At 37.2% G+C, this 27733-nt stretch overlaps 1 protein-coding gene across 1 annotated transcript in view; it reads left to right on the top strand.

Annotated features, from left to right (window-relative positions):
• The window catches only part of COL24A1 (collagen type XXIV alpha 1 chain), a 368814-nt gene extending 346214 nt beyond the window's left edge, over nt 1–22600 (top strand). The window contains exons 55-59 of the mRNA XM_032642687.1: nt 8817–8882; nt 9523–9691; nt 15316–15425; nt 18002–18217; nt 21142–22600. Coding sequence (XP_032498578.1) covers nt 8817–8882; nt 9523–9691; nt 15316–15425; nt 18002–18217; nt 21142–21288 — 708 coding nt within the window. The 3' untranslated portion in view covers nt 21289–22600. The remainder of the gene's footprint in view (nt 1–8816; nt 8883–9522; nt 9692–15315; nt 15426–18001; nt 18218–21141) is intronic.
• Nucleotides 22601–27733: the final 5133 nt, after the last annotated feature.

The following is a 27733-nucleotide window of genomic DNA, read 5'->3' as shown; positions in this document are numbered from 1 at the left end:
CACATTGTAAATCAACTATACTTCAATTAAAAAAAAACATAATAAGTATATCACCACTAGTAGGGAAAAATATGTTTTGTAAAAGTTTTCAGTTAAATATATGTTTGTGTGAACCTTATCATGATATAAAAATGTATTTATTACTATGGGTCAAGATAAGAAAAGTTTGAAAACTTCTAACCTAGTCCAGCCCCCTCTTTTTAAGACCTATAAGTAACTTGCTCAAGTTCCTAAAGTAGAATAGCTAAAAAGAAATGTTTCAGGAAAAGGAATATATATTGATGGTGCTTTTGAATTTGAGGATATTATCAGGGTGATGACCAGACCTCAGTGCACATGGTAAGATATTTAGAAACTGACCAAAAAAAACTACAACAGGATGTCAAAGTTAACCACAAATGGTTGGTGGGATAAAGGATGGGTGTGTGTGGTGTGTGTGTGTGTGTGTGTGTGTGTGTGTGTGTGTGTGACGTGAGGAGTGGAAATAGTAAACATTGAAAATCATTAAATGAGATAAGGAATTTTCAACTTAATGATACCAGTTAATGGGTCAGCTGTGAAACCTGGATTGGTGAATTGAGAGGTTGCAGCAGCTGTGGGTATCATCCTAATTCCCTAGAACAAGCAATTTCCTCTACCATGGAGAGGTGCATGACCTGAAATCAGTTCCCACCCTATAAATGTTTACACCATCCAGTGATCTTAAAATTTTAGATGGCTGGAAAATAACACTTCTTAAAGTACTGGGGTGCCCAGACTAGATCTGCATTTTACTCAAATAAATTGGAAAGGAACTGTGAATATTACGTCCCCTCAAGGTATAATGAATCCTAATTTCCTTCATTTGTCCCACTAATCCTGATAACTCCTTATTCTTGGTGCACGTTTTTATAAACCTTAAGCGATTTTCATGTGAGAATATGTTCTAACTAGAGTACATGGAGGAAGCTATTTCTTTTGGATTCCCTTATTGGACCTAATGAGAGTTTCACACTTAGGTGGGGACACTTAGATGTTGCTGAATGACTTCCCAGGCAAATCATCTTAATACCATCTCTATGGGTCTGCCCTCCCTAAAGGCTATCCTTGGGAAAAAATAAATTCAGCAAATTGAATGCCTACTATGTGCCGGGCATGAGCTAGGATTTGGGAATACACTGGCATTATAGGAATTAAAAATTTTATGAGTAGCCAAGTTTTATGACATTCTTTTCTTTTTAATGCCTATTGTGGGGGGAAAAAACCCTGCCTTTTTCATTGAGTGGACATTTGTACTGTTGGTGGCTAAAATTGCTAGTACCTTAGCTTGAATCTGGTACCAAATGCTACACTCCTAATCTACTAAAAGTCACTGTATTCTTCATTGCCACATTCTCAAAGAAAACGAACCATGGTCATTTCAGTTAAGAATATCCTACAGTTTATTCATCCATCCAGTCCTCTATTCATGGGTGGTGTTGTTTCCAATCTTTTTCCTAATACAAACAGTATGCATGTCTTGTCCATATACATATTTTGTGGAATATCTCTAAGACCTGTTTCCAGAAGTGGGATGGTTAGCTGTAAGGGATAATGAGCATACTTATTTACTTATTATTTTTAATTGTGGTAAAATATACATAAAATGTATCATTTTAACCATCTTTAAGTGTACTCTTCAGTAGCATTAAGTACATTCACACCGCTGTGCAACTATCACCACCAGTCATCTCTAGAACATTTTTCATCATCTAAGACTGAAACTCTGATCCACTAAACAGTAATTCCCCATTCCTCCCTTCCCCAGTCCCTAAAAACCTACCATTCTACTTTCTATCTCTCTATTAATTTGACTACTCTAGATACCTCCTATAAGTGGAAGCATATAGTATTTGAACTTTTTTGTCTGGCTTTCTTCACTTAGCATAATGTCTTCAAGGTTAATCCATGTTGTAGCATGTGTCAGAATTTCTTTCCTTTTTAACGCTGAATAATTTCCATTGTATGTATATACCACATTTTGTTTATCCAGATGGACACTTGGGTTGCTTCCACCTTTTTCTATCGTGAATAATGCTGCTATAAACATAGGTGTACAAATATCTGTTTGAGCCCCTGCCTTTTTTTAAAAATATATCTTTATTGGAGTATAACTGCTTCACAATACTGAGCTAGACCCTGTGGCACAACAAAATGAATCAGCCATATGCATATATACATCCACATATCCCCTCCCTCTTGAGCCCTCCTCCCACCCTCCCTATCCCACCCCTCTAGGTCGTCGCAAAGCACCGAGCTGATCTCCCTGTGCTACGCTGCTGCTTCCCACCAGCTAACGATTTTACATTTGGCACAGGACTCGTACTCAGAAAACTATAAAACACTGATCAAAGAAATCAAAGATGACATAAACAGATGGGGAAATATACCATGTTCTTGGATTGGAAGAATCAACATTGTGAAAATGACTACACTACCCAAAGCAATCTACAGATTCAGTGCAGTCCCTATCAAATTAACAATGGCATTCCTTACATAATTAGAACAAAAAATTTTACAATTTGTATGGAAACACAAAAGACCCTGAATAGCCAAAGCAATCTTGAGAAAGAAAAACAGAGCTGGAGAAATCAGGCTCCCTGACTTCAAACTATACTACAAAGCTATAGTAATCAAGACAGTATGGGGCTTCCCTGGTGGCACAGTGGTTAAGAATCCTCCTGCCAATGCAGGGGACAGGGGGTTGAGCCCTGGTCTGGGAAGATCCCACATGCCATGGAACCACTAAGCCCGTGCACCACAACTACTGAGCCTGCGCTCTAGAGCCCATGAGCCACAACTACTGAGCCTGTGTGCCACAACTACTGAAGCCTGTGGGCCTAGAGGCCATGCTCTGCAACAAGAAAATCCACCGCAATGAGAAGTTCAAGCACCACAACAAAGAGTAGCTCCCGCTTGCCGCAACTAGAGAAAGCCCGCAAGCAGCAACGAAGACCCAACGCAGCCAAAAAAAAAAAGACAGTATGGTACTGGCACAAAAACATATGTCAATGGTACAGGATAGAAAGCCCAGAGATAAACCCACGCACATAATGGCCACCTAATTTATGACAAGGCAAGAACATACAATGGAGAAAAGACAGCCTCTTCAATAAGTGGTGCTGGGAAAACTGGACAGCTATATGTAAAAAACTGAAATTAGGACACTACCTAACACCATACACAAAAATTAACTCCATATGGATTAAAGAGTCCCTGCCTTTAATTCATTTCCATATATACCCAGAAGTGAAACTGCTGGATCATATGGTAATTTTATGTTTAACTTTATGAGGAATTGCTATACTGTTTTCCATAGCAAGTACACCATTTCACATTCCCACCAATAGTACACAGGGTTCCAATTTCTCCAAATCCTCCCTCACATTTGTTATATTCTGCTTGTTTGATAACAGCCATCCTAAGGGGTGTGAAGTGGCAGATAACTGTGTTTTGACTTACATTTCCTTAATGATTACAGATGTTAAGCATCTTTTCATGTGCTCACTGGCTTATATGTATCTTCTTTGGCAAAACTGGCTTACATATCTTCTTCGGAAAAATGTCTTTTGCCCATTTTTGAATTGGGTTGCTTATTTTTGTTGTGTTGTTGAGTTACAGGAGTTCTTTATGTATTCTAAATGTTAATCCCTCATCATATATATGATTTGCAAATATTTTCTCCCATTCCTTTGGCTGCCTTTTCACTCTGTTGATTTTTGCACAGAAGTTTTTGATGTAGTCCAATTTTTCAGGGTTTTGTTGTTGTTGTTTTACCTTGCTTTTGGTTTCATCTCCAAGAAATCAGTGCCAAATCCAATGTCATGAAGTATTTCCCATATATTTTCTTCAAGAGTTTTATAGTTTTAGGTCTTACGGTTAATTATCTGATCCATTTTGAGTTAATTTTTGTTTATGATGTAGGTAGGAGTCTAACTTCATTCTTTTGCATGTGGTTATCAAATTTTCCCAGCACTATTCCTTCCTTAGGGAATGGCCTTGGCACCCTTCTCAAAAATTATTTAACCATATATGTGAAGGTTTATTCCTGCACTCTATTCCATTGGTCTATATGTCTGTCTGTATGCCAGTACCACACTGTTTTGATTACTGTAGCTTTGTAGTAAGTTTTGAAAGTGAAGTGTGAGACCTCCAAGTTTGTTGTCCTTTTTCAAGATTGTTTGGCTGTTTGGGATCTATACTCTCTTTTATAGTTACCCGTATAGTTATCTTTACCAGTGCTCTTTATTTCTTCATGTGTATTCAAGTTTCTGCCTAGTATCCTTTATTTCAGTCCAAAGGACTCTCTTTATTATTTTTCTAGGGAAGTTTGCTAATGATAAATTGCCTCAGCTTTTGTTTATCTGGGAATATCTTTTTTCCTCCTTTTTGAAGGATAGTTTTATTGGATATAGAATTTTTGGTTGATAGTCTTTTTCCTTCAGCACTCTGAATATGTCATCCTACTGCCTCTCACCTTTATGGTTTTTGATGAAAAATCTCATCCCTTGGATATGATGAGTCTCTTCTCTTTGCATTCAGGATTCTCTCTTTGTCTTTAGCTTTCAACAGTTTGATTATGATGTGTCCAGGGGAATTCATTGAGCTTCTTGGATGTGGAGATTAATGTTTTTCATCAAATTTGGCACATTTTCAGCCATTATTTTTTGAAATATTCTTTCTACCCCTATTTCTCTCTTCTTCTCTTCTGAGACTCCCACCATTCACGCATTGGTATGTTTTATGATGTTCTGTACATCTCTGAGCCTGTTCATTTTCTGCTTCATTTTTCTTTATATGACTGACTGGATAATCTCAATAAACTGTTTTCAGGTTCACTGATTCTTTCTTCTATCTACTGAAATCTACAGTTGAGCTCTGTAGTAAATTTTGATTTCAGTTATTATTCAACTACAAAACTTCTTCTACTTCTTTTCTATAATTTCTATTTTTTATTTGGTAAGGCATCTTTTTCATACTTTCCTTTAGTTCTGTAGACATGGTTTACTTTAGTTCTTTGAACACACCTAAAATAGCTAAAGTTTTGTTCAACATCTGGGCTTCCTCAGGGACAATTTCTATTTCTGTTGATTGCTTGGCTTTTTCCCATGTATAGGGGTCATACTTTAATGTTACTCAGCATGTCTTGTCATTTTTTTCTTGAAAACTGGACATTTTGAATAATATAAAATGGCATCTCTGGAAGTCAAATTCTTCACCCCAACCTCAGTGTTTATTGTTGCTATTTGTTGTTTTTGTTGTTTGTTTAGTGACTTTTCCTAAAGGTATAAAGTCTGTATTCTTTGACATATGTGACCACTAAAGTCTCTACTCAGTTAGCTTAGTGGTCAGCTAAGGATTGGAGAGAGATTTCCTTAAATGCCAGAACCAGGAAGTCTCCCAGTTTTTGCCAAGGGTCTCTGTGAGCATGTTGGAGCATTCCTTCAGTGCTCAGCCAGGCAACTGACAACTATACCCGAGTTTTAATTTCCTATTTTCACAGAGCCTGAAGGTCAGCCAGAAGACAGAACTTAGGGCCTTCTTATGTTTTTCCTGATCATGTGCACAGCCCTATGCATGTACATGGACTTCTAGATTCCCAGGAATATGTCAGAGTTTTTTAGAATCTCTATGGACATCTCATTCCCTAGCTTTTCTTAGCCTATTGTTTGCCCCGACTGTTTTCTAATGTTTCCAGTAGCCACAAAGTTAAACAATTCCATCTAAAATTTTTTTTTAATGTTCCTTGGGAAAGACTTTTTGCACTGAGTGAGCTCTGAGTCAGGTAAAATAAAGACAGTCCTGCAAGTCTTTAAGGGAACCACCAGAAAGGTCAAATAATGACATTTCGCTGGAAATAAGGCTTTGAAGCAACTCCAAGCCCCATTCTGCTCCCTCCTGTGGTTTCCAGGCTTCTTGTTTTCACTGCGACTGCAGGCTGTTGGTTTTCAAGGCTACCACAGAGCTGGAAAGAGAGGCATGGGAATAGGACAGATTAAAGCTTTACAAAGCTCACTGCCCTTACTGAAATTAAGCTATTTTTCATAAATGCTCCCCAGGCTGCTGCAAGCATTCTGTTAATTTCTGTAATTCTGAAAAACTTCATTCTTACATTTTTTCCCAGTTTTCTCATTGCTTTTATAGAAGAGAGAATTCTGGGAGGTCATTATGCCACCATTTTGCTGTCTCCTAGGTCTCTAATCTTTAGTACACATCTTTTTAATATTCTGTGTGATGAAATGGAAGAACATATAAAGCATTTCTGCATATTGAAGTACAATGGTTGCCTCAAATAAAAGCACTTGTAGAATTGTTTCAGTTGCAAACTGAACTAGCTGCTTTTTTCATGGAACACCATTTTTACTTGACAGAATGATAATGTTATTCAGACATGAGTATTTGGCAGATATTTTCTTGAAAATGAATGAAGTGAGCCTGTCATTTCAAGGAAAACAACTGACAATTTGATACCAATGGTAAATTTCAAACTTTCAAGCAACAATAACTGAGGAATGCTTGTATCTATTACAAGTTTGACAACTTACCAGTACTTACATTTTTCTGATGAGATTGGTGATGATGTTAACGAATGTAATCTTTTGATATGACATAATGAAATGTGTCAGTCTTTGGAAAATCTGCATTATTTCATGAACCGTTATTTTCCAATGATCAATGCATGATTTTAACCAAAATCATGATTTTTACTAAAATCATGCATTGGTAAATGATTCTTTCAAAGTTTAAGATAGATCAATAGATTTTAATATAAAAGAATATAAAATAGATACATTGTAGATATGGTTTCAGATTTCACAGTTCAAGTAACCTTCAAGAAACTACCACTTATCAAGTTCTGGTAGAATATCAAAGAAGAATATCCACAATTATCTGAAAAGGATACTAAAATAATCTTTTTTCCAACTACATATCTTTTTAAGGCTGGATTTTCTTCATACAGTTCAGCTAAAGTAACACTTTAACAGACTGAATATAGAAGCAAATATGAGAATCTAGCTATCTCCTATTAATCCAGACATTAAAGAGATGTACAAAAGTGTAAAACAGTACCGCTCTTCTAATTTTTTGTTTGGAAAATAGTTATTTTTCATTAAAAAATGTTTATTTATATTAACATAATGGATTTATTGTTTTAAGGCAATTAACACATAGTTTTAAATTTTATATTTTAATTCCTACTATGTTAAATATCAAAAGCTGTAAGGCACATAAATATAAGTCCTTTAAAGCCCTTAATAATATTTAAAAGTACAAAAGGGTCTTGAGTCTGAAGCGCCTGAGAACTGCTTATTGCTAGTTTTTCTAAGATCAAAGCCCTAACCACAAACAACTGGAAAATATAAAGGTGGCTATTGTTTACTACTTAATTCAGTTGCCCATATTTAGTCCCAATATATTTTTGTGACCCATGTCCAAAGTCTGCCAATTCTCACAAGAATGATGGTCAGAATTATTTAATCTGCACAGAACATTTTATGCTAAGCCTTTCTTCTTCTTGAATAGGCCATGCTTTTCTATCCCACTGCCTTTGTGCAAAGTTGTTACCTCTGCCTGGAAAGCTCTCCCAGCCCTTCTCCTAACAATTCATATTTATTCTTCAGATCTCAGCTCAAATATCACCACCTCAGGGAAGCCTATGCTGATCTAGTCCTTCCAAATCTCTTATATCCCCCAGATTTCATACTCCGTAATTTCTCTCATAGGTCCGTGCACTTTTCTTTTATAGCACGTATCACAATTTGTAAATGTGTATTTTTGAGATTATTTGATTAATGCCTTTATCGACCTCTAAACTTTAGCTCTACAAGGGCAAGTTTGTTTTGTTTTGTATTGTTTGCTTACCATTTTTTCCTCAATATGTGTTTGGCAGTGTACATATGCAGAATGAGTCAAGTATTTTCCAATATGAAAACCACATGTTGAGGCAAAGATGAGTACATTTTGTTGATTGTCCCATCATTTTAAATAGTTTTTCAAATTACCAACCATGAGTTATGAGAGATCTGTTGAAAAGAGTTTCTATTGTATGGGCTGCCAAGTAAAAAGATATCTCAGCAGTACAATCATTCTGAAAGAAATTAGATCGCTCGATTTGCTCACACAGATGCCATTTCACTGAACTTTCTCCCAACTCATGCTTCTTAGTTTCCAAGCTTTTTAAAAAATAAAATACGAAAAGACTTTTTACTAATGGTTAGGTTGGGTCTTTCTCTAAAACTATATTTTATTAAATGCAGGAGGAGATTGGATTCATGATGTATTATTTCTTTTGGGACTAATGATACTTTTTCCAACTTCAGAAATTGTTTTTAAGACCGCAGAAGTATCAGATTAAACTAATGTGGTGACTACCTCAGGACAGTAATATTTTATTCTATTTTCCTTCCAAGAATGTAACTGTTAAAAATTACTACAGTTATTTATTCTTCACTTTACAATTTATTAACTGAGGGGATCATATTTCATTCTTCTTCCATGTGAGTAACTTTTTTGTGTGTTTTCATGCAGCAGAGACAAATAGTTTTTCATTTGAGAACTCTAGACTTTGGTCCTGTTTTAATTAGGAGACTTTTGAGATTTGGATGAAAGCAGCATATTGTCCTTTCGGATAGTCAGGCAATACTTGCAAGATCTGTCTAACCATAAGAGTTACAAACCCCTTTTAGATAATAAGTCTAGTATACTTTAACAGCAGTTCTTTCAGAATTTATAGGCTTTACTTTAGAGCACTCAGTGTTGATCTTATTGCTGATCTCAAATGGTTTTGTTTTACACAGAAACAAATGGATATCAATGCTGCTATTCAAGCCCTGATTGAATCACATACTGCCCTACAGATGGAGGTAATATATCTGGCTTTATTTACACTGGCACTCTCAATCTACAAATTAAACAGAAATTTTCTTCAGAGGCCCAAATGTGACTTTATCTCAAAGCCTGTATTTAAAAGAGATTAAAAGTAATGATAAAAATTTTAAGGACAAAGTAAGCAATTTTAATAAACAGAAATGTATGCATCAGATGTTTTTTAAGGAAAACATTTAAAACAAAAATATAATATTGTTAAAGGATTTTTTAAAATAAGAATTTGGTACTATAGAAGAAACAGTTAAATGAAGTTAGCCATTTCTTAAAATGGGATCTATCTATCATCACTACTCATTTTTCCTATTTAAGCTCTATTTATTCATAATATAGGTTTTTTCAAATTACGCAGTAGGCATAGTAATTAAGTTTTATGTCAGCTTGAAAACTAGACTTTTGAGTGTGAATTTAAGCTTTTATTAGGATCAAGATTAATAAAATATACAAACATGCCTATAGTTAAATATAAACTCTTCTTTACATCCTACTCCAAACTCCTTGCACACAACAGGAGTACATTTTTCTTCTGCCTTGCTCCGTGTTGATCATTTGGGTTACATGCTGGTAATGACTGCTCCAAGCTTCTTTGCTAATATGATTCTCACAATGACTTGGCAGAGCTACCAGAATACTGAAGTGACCTTAATTGACCACAGTGCAGAGATATTCGAAACCTTGAACTACCTTAGCAATTTACTGCACAGCATCAAGAATCCTCTTGGCACACGAGATAACCCAGCACGAATCTGCAAAGATTTGCTTAACTGTGAACACAAAGTATCAGATGGTAAGTTACTGGTTTCCTTAAACTCTGACATCTAATTTTGCTTCATCATTTCAGTGTGTTTGAGATTTGCGGTGTATTTATTCCAGACCTTATCATTTTTGATAAATCCCTGGCAGAGGCATTTTAACATCAAGAACCAAATACGTACTCAAAGAAGTAAACATGTTTCTGAGGTCAAAGTATCCTTTTTCAAGGGTTCACTTTACAAAAGGTTTTCCACTGCACAGCCTGACTTATGGCAACATGAAGAGGTCATAGAGCCCTCTCTACCACACTCTCTATAATTAGTTTTTACATAAAATGGAATTTAAATGCCTCATTTCAGTATCAGTGACTATAAAGATGGAGTGGCTTGTCATTCTTGGAATTTTTTTCATCCTCACATTGATACCCCAAATCCATTAGCCAGAGGTAGGTGCAAAAACAGAACCATCAAGGAAAGGTTTAAAGCAAGTGGAAGAACCATCACTATCTGATGATAAGTAGGGGAAACCCTGTCTGCTACAACATGTCATTTAATTTTAATTTCTATTGGGTCTACCTGGTCAGCTGTACAATCAATATTAGTAGTTATCATTTTTTGGTAAAAACTCTAGTCTTAACACACAATGACATATATGCTGATTTGAAAATAACTAAGTTATTTAATTCTGCAGGATGAATAGTAGTCCATATTTTATTTTATACACACACATACACATATACATATATATGTATAAATACATGTTTGTCCAAAAACATCTTCCATTCTAGAATAAAGTATAGTGAAAATATTCATTTTATTTATATTAATAAAATGCTTAACTTCTATAGATATTTCCTGCCCTAGATTATCACAAAAACAAATAATATTTACAGTTATAGCTGCCTACAATAATTCAAATTTGATTCTTTCCCATATCTGAGGGTATAAAAATGCAATTCTATAGAACTGAAAGGAACAAAGACACTACAGGACATACAAATTACTGAAATCTAATTCAAGGTCTACCTTCCTCATAGGAGAAATAGCTAAGTGGTATGGCTTGTAAGGTATCAGAAAGGTCTTTATGCCCAAAAATACTTTCATCACTAGGAGATTGTAAGTGCAGTAGAGAAACACAAAACAGCAGGGAAGAGGGGATATGACAGAAAGTAGGGTGGGGGGGTGAAGTGGTAAATAGAGTAGGTAGATAAAGCATCTCTGAGAAAGTGACATTTGAGCAATATCAGAAGGAGGTAAGGGAACAAGCCACAGGAAATCTGGGGAAAGAGCTTTCCAGGAAGAAAGAACAAACGCAAGGTCCTTGAACCTGACCGTGTACTTAGCATGTTCTACTATTAGCAAGAAGGCCAACGTGACTGGAAGAAAGTGCATAAGGGGAAGAATGGTAGGAAATGAAGTCAGAAAGATGTCAAGAAACCAGATTATACAGGATCTTATAGATTACTCAAAAGACTCCAGCTTTTACTGAATAAGATGGGAAGCCTCTGGAAGATTCTGAGCAAAGGAACGACGTGACTTGACTTAAATTTTTTAAATGTTACTCTGGGTGTTGTACTGCAAATATGAGGACAGGGTAGAAGGAGACATTGAGAGGACTATTGAAATAATCCAGTAAGAGGTGATGATGGCTTGGACTAGAGTTGGTGGTGGGGAAGTGATAAGAAATGGTCAAATCTTTGGATATGTTTTAAGGTAGAGCCAGCAGTTTTTTGTTGGTAATTCGGATGTGGGTTATGAGAGACATAGAATGATAAAGGATGACTCTAAGATTTTTGACTAAGGGACTAGAAGAGTGGGATTGCTGTCAAAAGAGATAGAGAAGCAAGTTTGGAGACAAGATCAGGAGTTCGGTTTTGGATGTATTTAATTTGAGATGTCTGTTAGGCATTCAAGTAAGGATGTCAAGTAGGTCATTGGCTATTCAGGAGTGAGGTCCTGGCTAGGGGTAAAATTTATGAAGTCATTTGCATATAAACAGTATCCAATGCCCTGAGACTGTTTAAGGCTATCTAAAGAACAGATAAATAAAGAAAAGAAAAGAGAAGAGTTCTAAAAACTGTGCCTTAGAGCTCTCCAATGTTTACAGAGGTCAGGGAGTTGAGGGGGAACTAGCGAAGAAGACTAAGAAGAAGCTATCACTGAGATAAGAGGAGAACTAGATGAATGCGGAGTGAAGAAAGTGTTTGCCTGAGGAGCAGGGGATCTACTGGGTCGATGTCAAGTTAGGTGAAGACTGAGAAAGGCTACTAGATTTAGTAATGGGAAGGTCTTTGATGATCTTCGCGAGAGCGGTTTAGAGGAATGGTAGCAGTTAAAACTGTATCAGGTTTTCAGAGAAAATGGTGGAGCTGGAGAGTTTCCACTCCCATTAATGAAGCAGGTAATTCAATTTGCCTGACGAAACTTTTTGAAAATTAAGTTAAAAGCATCAAATACTGACAAAGTAGTGAGGGACTTTCAAGCCAATATTCTGAAAAAGACAGCAGAGAGACGAACACATACTTAGAGCTACTTTTGCCCTGGGTGTGTTCAGAAACTGAGTAGTGCTTTTGGTCAAAGGTTGGAATCTGAAGTCCACAAAAGGTGGGGACTTAGGCTTTCAAAGGGCTCCACTTTAAGAGTAAAAATAAACGGAAAGAAAAGATATTCGTACAGATTGCAGCCCAGCTTCACGTCGTCAAGACGGCTCAGAAAATCTCAAACTGTGAACTTGGATTAAGATGATTCCAGACTGCTAGTAGCCCCTCATACCTGATAGAAACAAACAAAACTCTTCTATGAAAGATAATATCATCCTAGGGCTCAAATTATTTCCACAAATAATTTTTCAAATATAGTGCCCAGCACACAATCAATGATAACTAAGCACACAAGTTGACAAAACACCACGAATGAGAACTGGCAGAAACAGCAGACAACAGAAGCTGACTCGAAAGAAAAAATAAGAGAGGAAAAATTTGAAATGGAAGGTTTAACGGACAAGGTAAACCTTATTTAGGAACACGGTTTATTCACAATAATAAGAGAGAAGGCAGAATATATGTGTGCAAGTACAGATAGATGGGTAAAGGTCATAAAGGGAGCTTATGTAAGTTTCCTTCAGTTTGCTTTAGTTGTCTCAGTGAAACTGAAAGGTTATCAGTCAAGAATAAGAATGAAGGAAAGGTATAATGAACTTGAGAGGACAGGAAAAGGTTTCAAATGGTTAACTCTGAAAGTGACAGAGGAAATGAACGAGGGAAACATAGTAGTACTGTCTGGCAGCCTTTCAAACATTTAAATTTAAAGTGAGGCCAGTCAGCATAGTTGTGTTTTTCTCTAGGCACATTTAGTTGTGCAGGTGCAGGTACAGGCACAGATTAGGCACAAAACTGGATTTATGCAGGACTGGGATTTTATAAGACAAGCACAATGAAGTGAGGCAGGGCAAGAATGTGAAGGAAGTCTCTAAGGAAATGATCATAGCAAAGGACTGTGGGTTTTAAGCTAGGCAGGAAGAGAAGTGAACACATGATTATGAAGGACAATGAAAAAGTGGTAGTATCAATGGATAGTAGGTCCTAATGAGATCAAAGAATTATTAGAGGCAGAACACTAGAGGGAATGAGCTGGAATGAGAAAAGAGGTGAAATCATGGAGGAGATCTAGCTGTAGGTAATAACAAAAACTAGGGTATGGCCTTATAAGTTAATGATTAAAGTAAACAGGACAGGAGAAGGGTACAAAAACGTTGGTGGGAGAGAGTTCGAGGCACTGAGAAGTCGGTATTGCAAATATCAACCATGTGGATGTGAAAATCACGAAGAATTAGGTTATAAATAGATTTTCTGAAAGTGATAGCTAGAATCATCAAAGAAACAAATTTGGTGATAGCAACAGGAAGAGGTAACAGGTGACATAGTGCGATGACAGCAATTTTACCACAGAGTGTTTTTAGGGAGAAAGTGGGGAGAACGGTCTGAGAGTGGCAACGAGGAGCAAGAAAGATCCCTTCCCCACCCAGGCACAATGCTATAGAGGCTGTGGCAGAACTTGAAAGAGCTGCAGGGGAAGCAGTGTTCTCAGAAGAGAGCCAATTTGGAGTTAGAGCATTTAGGCCTATAAAAGACGTATTATGGTATAGTGCTTTATCTGTAGCTCAGCATACCCTGAAAAAAATATGAAGCCCCTACCAGTTCACCATTGTACAACATAATGCCCGAATTCAAAGCATTCCACCCCATGTAACAATGAGACCTTGCTTGAAGGAAAACGTTTTATAAAGAATATATTCACTCACATAGTAGTAGGAAACTATTTCTTGAAAGAGAAGAGATGATGAATCAAGATATGACTGTAAGCCTGGATCAGATCCTGGTTTAAAAAAAAAAACAAAAACCCAGCTATAATTTCTACAAACTACAAAATGTTCAACATTCTGAGGAAATGGGGAAAAACAGGATGGAGGTGGTATTAGGATCTTTTTCACCCCTTTCTTCCATATTTCAATAGATCAGTGATTCTCCAAATATAGTCCGTGGACCAGAATTAGATGCAGATTCTCAAGTCCCATCCCAGATTTAATGATTCAGCAACTCTTGGGATGGAGTCCAGCTATCTGGACTATCTGTGACAGTCCCCTACGCTTGGAAGTACCAATTCAACAAGTCTTCCCTTTGAAGAATTAGTAGAATAGTAGAGGGGAGAATAGTCGAGGATGTTGTGGCAGTCTAAAATGACACCAGGTGAAGCCCAGGATGAGCTGGAGGAATCTTTGCTGTGGGATAGGAATGGAACAAACAGGGATTTCTACCTATTATAGAAAATGACATTTTACAAATACTGTTTGATTGTCTTGCCTTTTTAATGCAAGAAGGCAGGGCCATCTCATTCAAAAATTCCTGCCCTTTGCGTTCAGAATAAGGTGCTATTTCAGTATTCTGAGCCTGTTATTCCGGTATTAAGACGCTAGCCCAGTACTTTTCAGTCTGAATATGTCTTGAAGTCTTTTACACACCATTTGATTCTCCTGGGCACTCAATGGAGGCAAAGGTTGGCAGGCTTACACTGGCTGTAGAGATTTCAGTTTTTTCCACTTACAGATCTGAAAAGAAAGCACAAAAATAACCATTTAATTGCACATTTCTGGAAACAAAAAAATGTTTATTCCTTTTATTTTAATTATCAATATTACACATAAAGATATGTTTTTCCTCAGGGAGATTGAAGAAGTTGTTTCTGTTTTTTAAATATATATATTCATTTTTAAGCTCTGTAATGACATAGAACAAAAATACACACATATCCTATATTAATTTCAACTTTTCTATTAACTATGTAACTTTAGACAATTCACTTAAAGTTGCTGTGCTTATCTATAGAATGAAGCAACAGATTCAGCCATTCGGTTTTTATTAAAATTATAAAATGCCCTTAAATTGATAGGTATGTGAAAAATACAGTATTTTCAGTATTGGTTTTACATAATGCTTGCAGCTTTCATTCTTTGACTAAATGTAAATATCTTTATAATCTAAGTTTTTTAAAAGGAAAAAGCGTGAAAAAATATATTGAAAGTATCATGATAATCTGTAAGGATAGTTCAAATATATTTTAGCATGGCATTTAAATATCTTTATGTTTTACAATAAATTAATAGGAAAATACTGGATTGATCCAAATCTTGGATGCCCTTCAGATGCCATTGAGGTTTTCTGCAATTTCAGTGCTGGTGGTCAGACATGTTTATCTCCTGTCTCTGTGACAAAGGTATGTTTTGAATTTAGTACTTGCCCACTATCAGTAAACAGTGATTTTAAAAATTCTTTCATTTTAAACAATTATGAATTTTATGAATGGAAACAAGATATTCTCTACCATATATGAGGAAGAAATTTTTTGTTTTTAAAAAATAATCCTGTTAAATCTTGACATTTTGATTATGTATTTTTATGACTGGCTTAGCTTGGCTTACTCTACTGACTATGCTTTTTAAATTCCTTTTAAAAATGTAAAACATATGTTTTTATGCACATGCATTCATTAGAAAATTTCCAAACAGCTGCAGTGTTTGTACTCAGTAATCAGTTACCTTAAGTTTTACTGAAAAAGACATCATCATGATTAAAAGAGGAATTTCACCACAAAGCTTGCTATTTTTGGTGACTGGGCACAAAAATAACCTCTCCTAAACATCCACTGGATATTATTTAAAATTTCTTACAAGTATAATTCTATAAACCAAATGTTTAGAATGAATGAAAGTTAGTTTGGTACGTAACACTGGATATTATAACAAGCATTTCTAAACCCTAAAGCTTAGTTCTACCTACAATATGTACTGAAGAAACTAAAACTGCATTTCTTTCTTTTTCTGGTTAAACTACCGTGGCCTTCCCAAGAACTTTTCTCATTGACAAAGAACTGATACACGGACCTATTGTGTGTTTTGTCCACCACAGAAAGGCAGCAGCTAAAATATGCAGTGTGTCAGTTCCTCCCAGCTGCTTATCATTAGACTGCCCTCTCCTCCTAAAACGCTCCCCTTCGTTAACTAGGGTGTTTCACCAGCGCATCTCAATAGCCATTCACCACTGTTACCCAAAGCAGAGGAGGGGCGGATTCTTATGTTCCTATGGGATCTGTGGAACTAATGAGGAGCAGCGTGATCGTCCTGCTTCCAAACTATGCACGATCATCCTCACTCCCCTGGGTTTAGCCCAGGATTTTTTTTTTTTTTTTTTTTTTTTTTGCGGTACGCAGGCCTCTCACTGTTGTGGCCTCTCCCGTTGCGGAGCACAGGCTCCGGACGCGCAGGCTCAGTGGCCATGGCTCATGGGCCCAGCCGCTCCGCGGCATGTGGGATCTTCCCGGACCAGGGCACGCACCCGTGTCCCCTGCATCGGCAGGCGGACTCTCAACCACTGCGCCACCAGGGAAGCCCCAGCCCAGGATTTTTATTTGGATTATCGTGGAAGAAAAGGGGAGACTGGTGTGCAAAGAAGACAGGATCAAATGAAGGAGCTGCACTCCAGTTCTTTCCTTGGCTCAATCAATTCTCCCATCTCTCCTATCCATAAGCGCAACCTGAGAAAGACTGCGCAGGTAGTGGAAAGAACAGCAGACTTGCAATCTGGAACCTGGATTCTAATTTCTTTTCCCCTACAAACCTGGGGAATGATGCTGTGAGCCACCAGAGAGCCCACTCTGTGCCAGGTGCTGTGCTAGCTAAATGACAGTGGGCACCTCTCATCCTCATAACAACCCTGTCATGTCGGGGTTATACCCAGCTTTACCAACAAAGAAACTAAAGCTCAGAAAGGCTACATACGTCACAGGTTTGTGGTTCTCATCTGCAAAATGAAGGAATTTGAATTACTTCAGCTCTAATATTCCTCATGATGATCCTTCCATGTTTTCATCTTTATACTCTTCCTTTGCCTTTCCTCTCTTTCCCTGAAGTTTTGCTTTTTTGTTGTCATTTTATTTTTTTCCTTCTCTGTTACCTCATAACTGATATTTCTCTGATTTTGTGTTTGGAGATTAACATAAATTCCTCAGTAGGAACTACTTCTATTCATTTATGTTATGACCATCCCCATGCTTGAATAATGCTAAAATATTTGATGATGATGTCTAAAGCTATAGAAAAATCTGTTTCCTTGTTCAAGCCTAGAAAACGTGCAGTCATACTTCCTTGCTCCAGTGTTGCCCTATATCGTTCACTTTATTAGTAAATACTTGCTCACGCATTCATTCATTCATGCAATAAACATTTACTGATGACTCACTGTATGACTGGAACTGCATTAGGGGCTGGCAACACAAAGACTAAGATTCTGTCTTTGTCTGTAAAGGCTCTCATAGTTAAAATTAATCAATTTATTATTACAACTTTCAACTTATCTTTGGAAACTCAAAAATAAATCTTCAAATGAAAGTATAGACAGAATTTCAGATTTTTATGAAAAAATTTTAAGCAATAATCAACAACAAATTATTAATGCATCTTAAATAACATTATGCAAAGTATCTCCTTTTTTTTTGTTGTTCATATCTAGTAGCCTAGTAGTATGCTAAAGCCAGCTCATACTGCTCAGGAGAGCCTATGATTAATGTCTCTTGTGAACTCCATGTTTAATGACACGACCTTGATAGCCTAAAACCAGCCATGGTGGGAGTATTTACAACTCCCACCATAGGGGTGGAAATCAGAAAATGCTATAAATCAGGGATTCTCCCCTGCCCCACCCCTGGCCTGTCAAGGACTTTCTTCAGGCTTCCCCAAACTGTAAGGCTTTCAATTGCCATATCTTATAACTTGCATATTGTTTCAATGACATTAGTTGGAGTTTGGAGTTGGAAAAGTCCAGATGAACTTCCTTCATTTACTGAGCTCAGAAGCCACCCATATCATCACCATTCATTGTCTAAACACTCCAGTGTGGACAAGTGCTCAGACAAGTGGCTCAGGATTGACTATTGGTTTCAAGGGATGGAATAGCCAGATTTTCGAAGAAAACACTCTACTTGAACCTAAAGTGCTTTCAGACGACTGCAAGGTAAGGGAATGGCACTTTTAGGATTGTTCAATATAACTAACGTAAAATTGATAAAACTATATAAAATTAATATAATGAGTAAGACTTTAATTACAAACCACAGATACAGAAGGGTAGTAAGTTTTAACGTGCCTGATGTGTAATAACCGTACATTTTTCAGAGTCAAAGATTTGCTTATATCATATCAACTTTTGTCACACCCATTGTTCATCCGTGAAGTTTTATATGCAAAACAGGTGTTAATACATAAATTTAATTTTTATTCCCCATATGAAATAATTATATCATAGATCGACGGATGGATAGATAGACAGATGGCAGATAGGGCATATAGACAAATGATTTCTTTCCTATATTTTTAGCACTGTGATTCTGCATCTCATTACATCATGGAAGGCAGGTTATAGAGGCAAGTCAGCTTTATTTCATTTTGTCAGTCCCTATACCTGATACCAAATAATGGGCATAATGGCAGATTGACTGACCCTACAAATCTGTATTTGAATCATAGCCCATTTTTCCTATTAAATAATAGTGAAGAGTCTATAATTTTAAAACATTACGTTGTGGAGTAGGTGTCGCAAACTATAATCCACAGACCAAATCTAGCCCAGCACTCGTCTTCATACATATATGCTACTGGAACACAGCCACACTCATTCGTTTGTTTATTATCTAGGGCTGTTATCACACTATAATGGCTGAGTTGAGCAAGTGCGACAGAGACTGTATGGCCCACAAAACCTAAAACAGTTATTATCTAACCCTTTACAGAAGAGTTTGCTGACTCCTGTTATATAGTATAGGGTTGTCCACTTTACATACATCCTAATTTCTTTAAGTAGCTCGGTTTCCTGTTCTGGTGTACTATGAAGCCCATGATTTAGGATCTCTTACCATTTCTCTTACCATTACTTTTTCACATTTCATTTGCAGATAAACAGCTCTTGGGTATTTGAAAAATCATAAGCAAACAGAAGTATACAGCTCACTCTCTATAGGTGAAGAGATCAATATTACCGACAAATTAATTTAACTTTCACAATTTTGTCCTGAAACTTTTAGTGACTCACTACTATCTCTGAGACACAATCAAAACTTATCAGCTCTTTATTCAGCCGTTAGAATAGTCAGGCCCCAAACCTACCTTTCTACCTTTCACTGACTGTGTACCCTAAAGTGTGGTCCACCTGATCTATTTATAATAATAATAACAACAAAAACAACAATTCCTACTACTAATTATTGGAGACTTATTAGATGACAGGTACCATGTACTGCATACATTATTTAATTATAAAAGCTTTGTGAAGAAGTTCCTATTAGTATCATTTTATAGGTAAGAAAGTGAAGGCACAGAGGTTAAGTAACTAGTTCAAGGTCATACAGCTAATTAGCAGAGGAGCAAGAAATCAACCCCAGGTGTGTACAGTTCCAAAGTCAATGCCATGCTACACTGCTAGGGACTTTTAATTGAAGACTCATTTAATCCACACAATACTGTGAGGTAGGTTTTTATTCTTCTCATTTTATATGTGAAGAGAATAGCTCTACTTGGGTTTCTATCAAAATCTGTTCCAAGTCAAAATCTGTGCACTTAAACCCCATGCTAGGCTTATTTTCACAACCACATTCTACTTTTCCAACTTTTTGTTTTTTTCTATTCAGGTCATTCCCTTTCTCTGAAGTGCCGGTTCTCTACCCCTCTAACCAAGTGGAAACTGTAGGCAAACTTTAAGGCCCATCTTAAATTCTGAATTCACAAAGCTTTCCCTGACACTTCCAGTTGGAAATGAGGGACTTACTTAGCACTCATTGTCTACATTATTTATGTTGCATTTATCATATACAGTCTTATATTATGGCTGTTTCTCCTCTCCCCAACTAAATTTATAAGTTGCTAGAATTCAGAAGCCAGAACTAATTTATTCATCTTTATATTTTCCAAGCACTGTAAGGAAATGAAGGATTACATCTTATTCAACTGTGCCAAATGTACTTAGTGTTCAACACATATTGTTTGAGATTTAATGAAGTTAATCTGACAGTGTCTTACACAGGGAACTCTATGCTAGTTATTATACCAAGCTTGTGACTTTGGTAATTTATCTTCTGTGAGCTTCAATTGCCTTAACATAAAATGGAATTTATAGTTTAGATAATTTCTAAAGCTCCTTCAAACTTTAAAATTTATACCATGATAATTCTGTGAATGAGTAAATGAATAAACTCCTGTATAAAAAGCTTCACAAAACTAGTCAACTGTGTTTCTCTATTTTGTCTTCTTGAATCTTAATCATGTAATAGTTTTTGATCCATAACAGAATTTACCAGAAACAAAAGAGCATACAGTAATAAAGAGAAACAGAAAGGCCTAGAAGGAAAGGAAGAGAGGAATGAAAGAAACTATATAAACAGTAACCACAGAATGGAAAAAAAAGAAACCTAAAAGATGATTCAATGTAATTATAATTTACTTCTACTGAAGTGATTCTGCTTATTTCCTGCCTAAAGTACAGAGAGGTTGAGCTAGCTCATTCCCTTTCATCCAAGAAAAATGCCCATCCTGAAACATCACTCCCAAATAAAGGAACACAAAACAGATGGGTATTACTCATATTAGGAATAGTGCAGTTTTTAAATTCATATCTGGTCCAATGATCCACAGACAACAGAAGCAGAAACCCTCAAAAGAAAAATCAGAACACACAATGCCATTTAAAGAAAGGAATAAGCACATATTTTCAATTATTCATAGTAATTGTTACCGTTTTTTGAGCATTTACTCTGTGCCAGGCATTGTTCTAGGCACTTTCTGTTCATTATTTCTAATCCTTAAAATAAGTCTACATTGTCTATGAAGGACACTGTCTGCTGCTAATGAAACAATTACAGATTAAAGCATTTCATTCTTATTTTACAGATTCAAGATGGCAGCTGGCATAAAGCAAAATTCCTTTTTCACACCCAGGACCCTAATCAACTTCCAGTAATTGAAGTACAAAAACTTCCTCATCTCAAAACTGAACGGAAGTACTACATTGAAAGCAGTTCTGTATGCTTTCTCTAAAGTCTCTGAATTAGTTCAGAATTCATGCTGTTGGCCAGGTAATTGCTGCAGAGGGGGAAAAATATAGACAGAAAGGTACTATTGGATATTATGAAATGCATGGAATAAAGCATTGGCTAAATCTTAAAGAATCTCAGGAAGAAAAGACTTCCTCCTAAGAAGGAGACGAGGCATTTTTTAAAGGACTATAAGTATTTAATTCTTTTAAAAATTATATTGATCTGAGCTTTCTTAGAGAATTCTCTAGAACTGAACATTTATAAACATGGAATTCTTCAGGATATTCTATATTTTTTGACTGTCTGAGAGCAAAGTACCCATTAGACAGCTGGAGACGCAAAGCACTATGGAGCAATACTGGCTAATGCTCCCAAACGTGCAATGCTTCTGTCTAAAAATTGCAAGCCACAGTCTGATATGTCTTATTTTCCCAAGTACTAAGCTGTATTCAGGTCCCCAGTGGGCATATACATCTTAGCCCGTGATACACTACCTCTTACATGTTGCCTTTTTGTGTTGCTTGATGCTCTTTCTAAAACAAGGTGCTTGTGGCTTTCATAGACTATTTCTTTATTCGTCTCTGTCATTCTTTAAGAGTGTATGTACTGGTTACATCAAGATATATTTTGGTTGTTAGTACTTATTTTAATTTGTTTGGTCACATACTTAATAACAAGTAAAACATTATTTATGTGAAGTCCTTGTTTTATTTTAAAATTCTCTTTGTGGATATTAGAATCAAAGCCAGCACACTGTAACCGGTGCTTAAGCACAAGAGAATTGGGAGGGGTTTTTCTTAACTGTTTTATTTTTAAATTGCTGTAAAAAATTGTAGGCCAGCTACATCCAGTAGTAGGTTTGGGTTAGAGTTTAGGGGTTGTGATATACTATTTTTAAAAATCCATGATCATCTGGGATGATATTTTGTGTATATATATTTTGTAAAGTTCTAATTAATTCAGCAAATCTTTTGAAATTGCTGATGTTTTAAATTATAAAAGCTTTATATTTCTGCTTCATAGAAATTACATGTTTTTGTAATTATTCATTGATTTTCTTTCACTGTTCTTAAATTTAATGTGTTGGGACCTAAAAGAATTCAATTTACCAGTCTTTAAAGTAACATTCAGGAAAACAAAAACAGTCCTTTGCTATTTAAAATAGGCTCAGCAAGTTCAGACTTTCCTTGTTGTCAGAGAAGTGTTAGTTAAGTATTAAAAGAAAAATATTATACCTTTTGGTATATAGAAAAGCATGTACATCCATTATAAACATACTATTAGCCAAAGCAAACCACACTTGCCTATCTATAATAAAAATGTGCTTTAAAATCTTTTTTGGTGGTATTTGTTTTTCTTCTTTTTTTACCATATCCTTTTATTATATATGATAGCCCTTCTGGCATAGACCTTCTGTACTATATATATTACATTACCAGAAAGTACCTATTGCATACCTATAAAAGGATTATAGGGCCTATCTCCTACTTGTACAAAATGAGGTCATGGCACAGAAATAAACTCTCTCATACATGGTCAACTGATTTCCAACAAGGGTGCCAAGACCATTCAGTGGGAAAAGTACAGTTTTTTCAACAAATAGTTCTGGGAAAACTGGATATCCACATGCAAAAGAATGAAGTTGGACCCTTATCTTACATCATACACAAAAACTGACTCAAAATGATGAAAACTATTACTGTAACCCACATTTGGAATAATATCAAAAATTTAAAAAAACACTTAAAATGGATCAAAGTCCTAAATGTAAGAGCTAAAACTATAAAACTCTTAAAAGAAAACTTAGGTGAAAGGCTTCATGACATTAGATTTGGCAATGATTTCTTGGAGCTGACACCAAAAGGACATTCAACAAATGAAAACCATAAATTGGACTACAGCAAAATTTAAATCTTCTGTGCATCAAAGGACACTATCAAGAGAGTGAAAAGACATCACACTGAATGGGAGAAAATATTTGCATATTTTATGTTCGATAAGGGATTAATATCCAAAATATATGAAGAACTCTTAAAACCCCACACAAAAAACAAAAAAAACCCCAAGCAACCCAATTTAAAAATGGGAAAGGGACTTTTCTGGTGGTCCTTCCCTGGTGGTCCCACAGGTAAGGCTCCGCGCTCCCAATGCAGGGGGCCTGGGCTAAATCCCTGGTCGGAGAACTAGATCCCACATACATGCCACAACTAAGAGTCCGCATGCTGCAACGAAGATCCCGTGTGCCACAACTAAGACCCGGTGCAGCCAAAATAATAAATAAATAAATAAAAACGGGCAAAAGACTTAACAGACATTTCTCTGAGGAAGATATACAATGGCCAACAAATGAAAAGATGCTCAACATCACTAGTCATTAGGTACAAATCAAAACCATAGTTAGATACCACTTTGTACCCATTAAGATGGCTATTACCATCCTCCCCAAAAGAGGAAAATAACAAGTGCTGGTGAAGATATGGAGAAATTGGAACGCTTATACATTGCTGGTGGGAATGTATTATGGTATAGCCACTGTGGAAAATAGTTTGGCAGCTCCTCAAAAGTTAAAGATAGAATTACCATATATGACCCAGTAATTCTACTTCACATATATACCCAAAAGAATTGAAAGAAGGGACTCAAACAGATACTTGTATACCAGTGTTCACAGAGGTATTATTCAGAAGAGCCAAAAGGTAGAAACAACCCCAATGTGCATCAACAGATGATATGATAAAATATGGTAGGTACATACAGTAGACTATTATTCAACCTTAAAAAGGAATGAAATTCTGATATATGCTCCAACATTGATGTACCTTGAAAACGTTATGCTATGTGAAATAAGCCAGACCAAAAGGGAAAATACTGTATGATTCCACTTATAGGAAGTACCAAGAACAGACAAATTCATAGACCAAAAATACAATAGAGGTTACCAGAGGCTGAGTGGGGTAGGAATGAGGAATTGTTGTTTTTTAATGAATATAGAGTTTCTGTTTGGAATGATTACAAAGTTCTGGAGATGGGTGGTAATGATGGTTGCACATCAATTTGAATACGCTTACTGCAACTAAATTGTACACTTAAAATGATTAAAATGACCAATTTTATGCTGTATACTTTACCACAAATTTTTTTTTAAAATGGAGCTATGGCAAATATGTCTGATTTCCTGCTTGAGAAACACAAATGTTTTTTAAAAGGAGCCAAGACTGATTCTAAATGAAGGAACCCATAGTTTATACTCTAGTTTCAGTTCATATGCTGTACCTTCTGTTTACCCTCCCCCCAAAAAAAAACTTATATCACAGACATAAATGAATTTCCTAGGTATCCCAGGTATCATTTAGGAAATATATATAAAACAGAAATTCCTTACTTTGTGTTTGTTTTGTTCCTGAAATATTAAATTTAAAGCAAATTTTAATCAACTTATTTATATGCAGTATAGTCTGGTGTTTTAAGAGTACTCTGAGGGTAAGCTATGTGACTTTGCGTGTATTATATATTCTTCATTGCCCCAGTTTCTTCACTGTAAAATGGGGACAATAAAAGTAAAAATCTATATTAATTAGGGGTTCTCCAGAGAAATAGAAATAGTAGGAGAGATAGACAAATGAAAGATAACAGATAAATTGATGAGAGATGACTAGACAGATATAAAGATATAGATTTAATATATATAATATACATATAACATTACATAATAAAACATGTTTTAAATATATACTATATTTAATATTAATATATTAAATACGTAAATTGTAATTAAAATTATATTAAAGTTAATATATTAATAATATATTAATTATATATATTATATGGAGATTTATTATGATGAATTGGCTCACATGATTCTGGAAGCTGAGATGTCCCACAACCTGCAAGCTAGAAACCCAGGAAAGCCAGTGGGGTAATGCATTTAAGTCTGAAGGGCTGAGAACCAATGGTTTAAAACCCAGTCTGGGGGCTAGAGAAGATGAGATGTCCCAACTCAAGCATGCAGACAGAAAGCGAAGAGGGGCAAATTCCTCCTTCCTTTGCCATTTCTACTCACGCCCTCCACGGACTGGTTAATGCCCACACACATGGAGGCAGCATTTTACTTTACCAAGTCTATTGGTTGAAATCCTACTCCCATCCAGAAACACCCTGTCAGACACACCCAGAAATAAATTTTAACCTGGTCACCCTGTGACCAGTCAAACTGACACATAAAATGAACCATCACACTATCTTAACTGGAATGAAACAGAAATATAGTTCTTTCTGTAGGAAGCAAAAAGGTGGTTTTCTCATTTGGTAACTTTGCAATAAGAGAGCGAATGCCACTAATGGCAAAGAAATGATTTGAGCAGTGAGCAGTAGGAACACGTGTTTGGAAGCAGGCACTCTGGCAAACCTCACTTTCTGACCAAAATGTATGAGTTTGGCCCTCTCACACAAGACTAGCAGTTTCAAAAATAAGTGTTAAGCTAAGTCTTCAATGTATAGTGCTCTGTCCTATTAAAGCATAACTTTTCACTCTGACCTACACAGTAATTGGCTATGGTAAGTACGATGAAGTCATTGTCACCTAAGCCTAGGTACACAATTATGCAATCTGTGTGCTTTGGATTCAGAGTCCTGGTATAATTCAAAGCCAGATTAGAAAAATGGCACCTCTGTAGAGAAGAGCAACTGGCAGGGAGTCCGAACTATCATCTTGGCTGTACCTAGCGGGGAAATTTTAGGACTGCACACAAGTACAGAAAATAATCTCACTGACAATCCACTAAAAATAATTTGATTTTGCTGGGTATCTAGTTCAGGACAAATTTAGAGTTGGAATCAAGAAAACTTCTCACTTCTTGAAGCAAACACTGGAAATCCAGTTTCATGAAAAAGACATTCTTCATTAAGGGATAAAGATCTCCCTCATCCATTAGAAAAGAAAAAACTTTAGGGGCTCAAGATGGCGGTGTAGTAGAACGGGGAACTCACCTCCTCCCACAAATACATCAAAAATACATCTACAAAGGTAACAATTCTCAAAGAACACCTAGTGAACACGAGCAGAAGACCTCAAACACCTGAAAGGACAAGAAAGAGCTCCAGGTAACTGGGAAGGACAAAAGGAAAAAAAAAAAAAAAAAAGAGGAAGCGAGATGGGACCTGTGCCCCTGGGAGGGAGCTGAAAGGAGAGAAGTTCCCACACCCTGGGAAGGCCCCTCACCAGCGGGGAGATCAGCCGCGACAGAAAAGAAACTTCAAAGGCTCAGAAGAGGCCGCAACAACCAGTTTGTGGTAGGCAGAAGAAAGAGAGACCTACAGACCTACACAGACAAGTCCGTGCCACTGCCCTGAACGCCCCAGTCTGAGACGCGCAGCTGCTAGTATGGGCGGGGGCGGGTGCTGGAACTCGGGATTTAGAGGATAGACACGGGGAGAGGCTGGCTGCTGGCTGCGCTGAGACAGCCTGAAGGGTCTGGAGTGTGGTACAGCCGCAACTGCGAGTGTTCACGTAAGAAGCACAGGCCTGCCACAGAAGCAAAGTGCCATTGTTAAGTGGCATGCAAAGGGAGGGGCGGGGCTGCCATTGGAGCCTCCTTCTCTATGCGCTGGCTCCCGCCTCCGTGGGCTCCAAGGGAGTGCACCCCAGCCACCACCTCAGCCGGCTCCCACGCCATGCGCTGCCTCAGCAGGCCCTGGGAGCAGACACCAGCAGGTTCCCCATATGCAGACGTGAAGCTGAAACTAGAGCTGAGCCATGCGACTTAGGATGCAGGGCTGAAATCTCTTCCTGTGGCTGCATGAGCCATGGATTTACACCTCTGCCGCCAGCTTTGTAAATTCAGCACCTGCGAGACACCTGAACAGACAATGGGTGCTCCCGCAGCTGGGACAGGTCTGGCCTTCACAGCTGTGGGCTTTGTGGGCATGTGCACACGGGGGCTGGGCCAGGCCAGGGTCTCAGCTGCCTCCATAGCTCCCAGAGCAGGTCCAGGTGCACAACTACTGCAGTCCTGGGACCTGACTTCTGTGGATCTGTGCTGGTGGCCTTGTGAAAACAACGCCTGAAAGACACCAGGGCTGATTGCCAGAATTTCCACAGTTGAGGCACGGCCAATGGCAGTCCAACCACACAGTGTCCTCTGTGAGCCCACACAATAGGTGAAAGGTGACACAGCAGAGGATACTCACTGGTGAACAGCTCTGGTGGAGGAATACTCAGCAGCTTCTCTTAGTGGGAGTACTCTAATCCCACCTACCTCACACTGCAGATCAGAAACACAGCTCAGAAATGTATCTGGGGGCTTCTACTCCAACAACTTAGGAAGCAGACCCTGCCCCTGACAGGGCAGTGACAACCACAGAGCCAACAGGAGGTCCCACTCAATATCCAGTGCAGGCTCTAGTCGTCACAACACCAGTCACACCTCTTATCCAGGGGATAACGACCA

The sequence above is a fragment of the Phocoena sinus genome, chromosome 1 (assembly GCF_008692025.1).
Source record: "Phocoena sinus isolate mPhoSin1 chromosome 1, mPhoSin1.pri, whole genome shotgun sequence".
NCBI lineage: Eukaryota > Metazoa > Chordata > Mammalia > Artiodactyla > Phocoenidae > Phocoena > Phocoena sinus.
The sequence above is the reverse complement of the archived record's forward strand: the minus strand, read 5'-3'. Positions and strand labels throughout refer to the sequence as shown.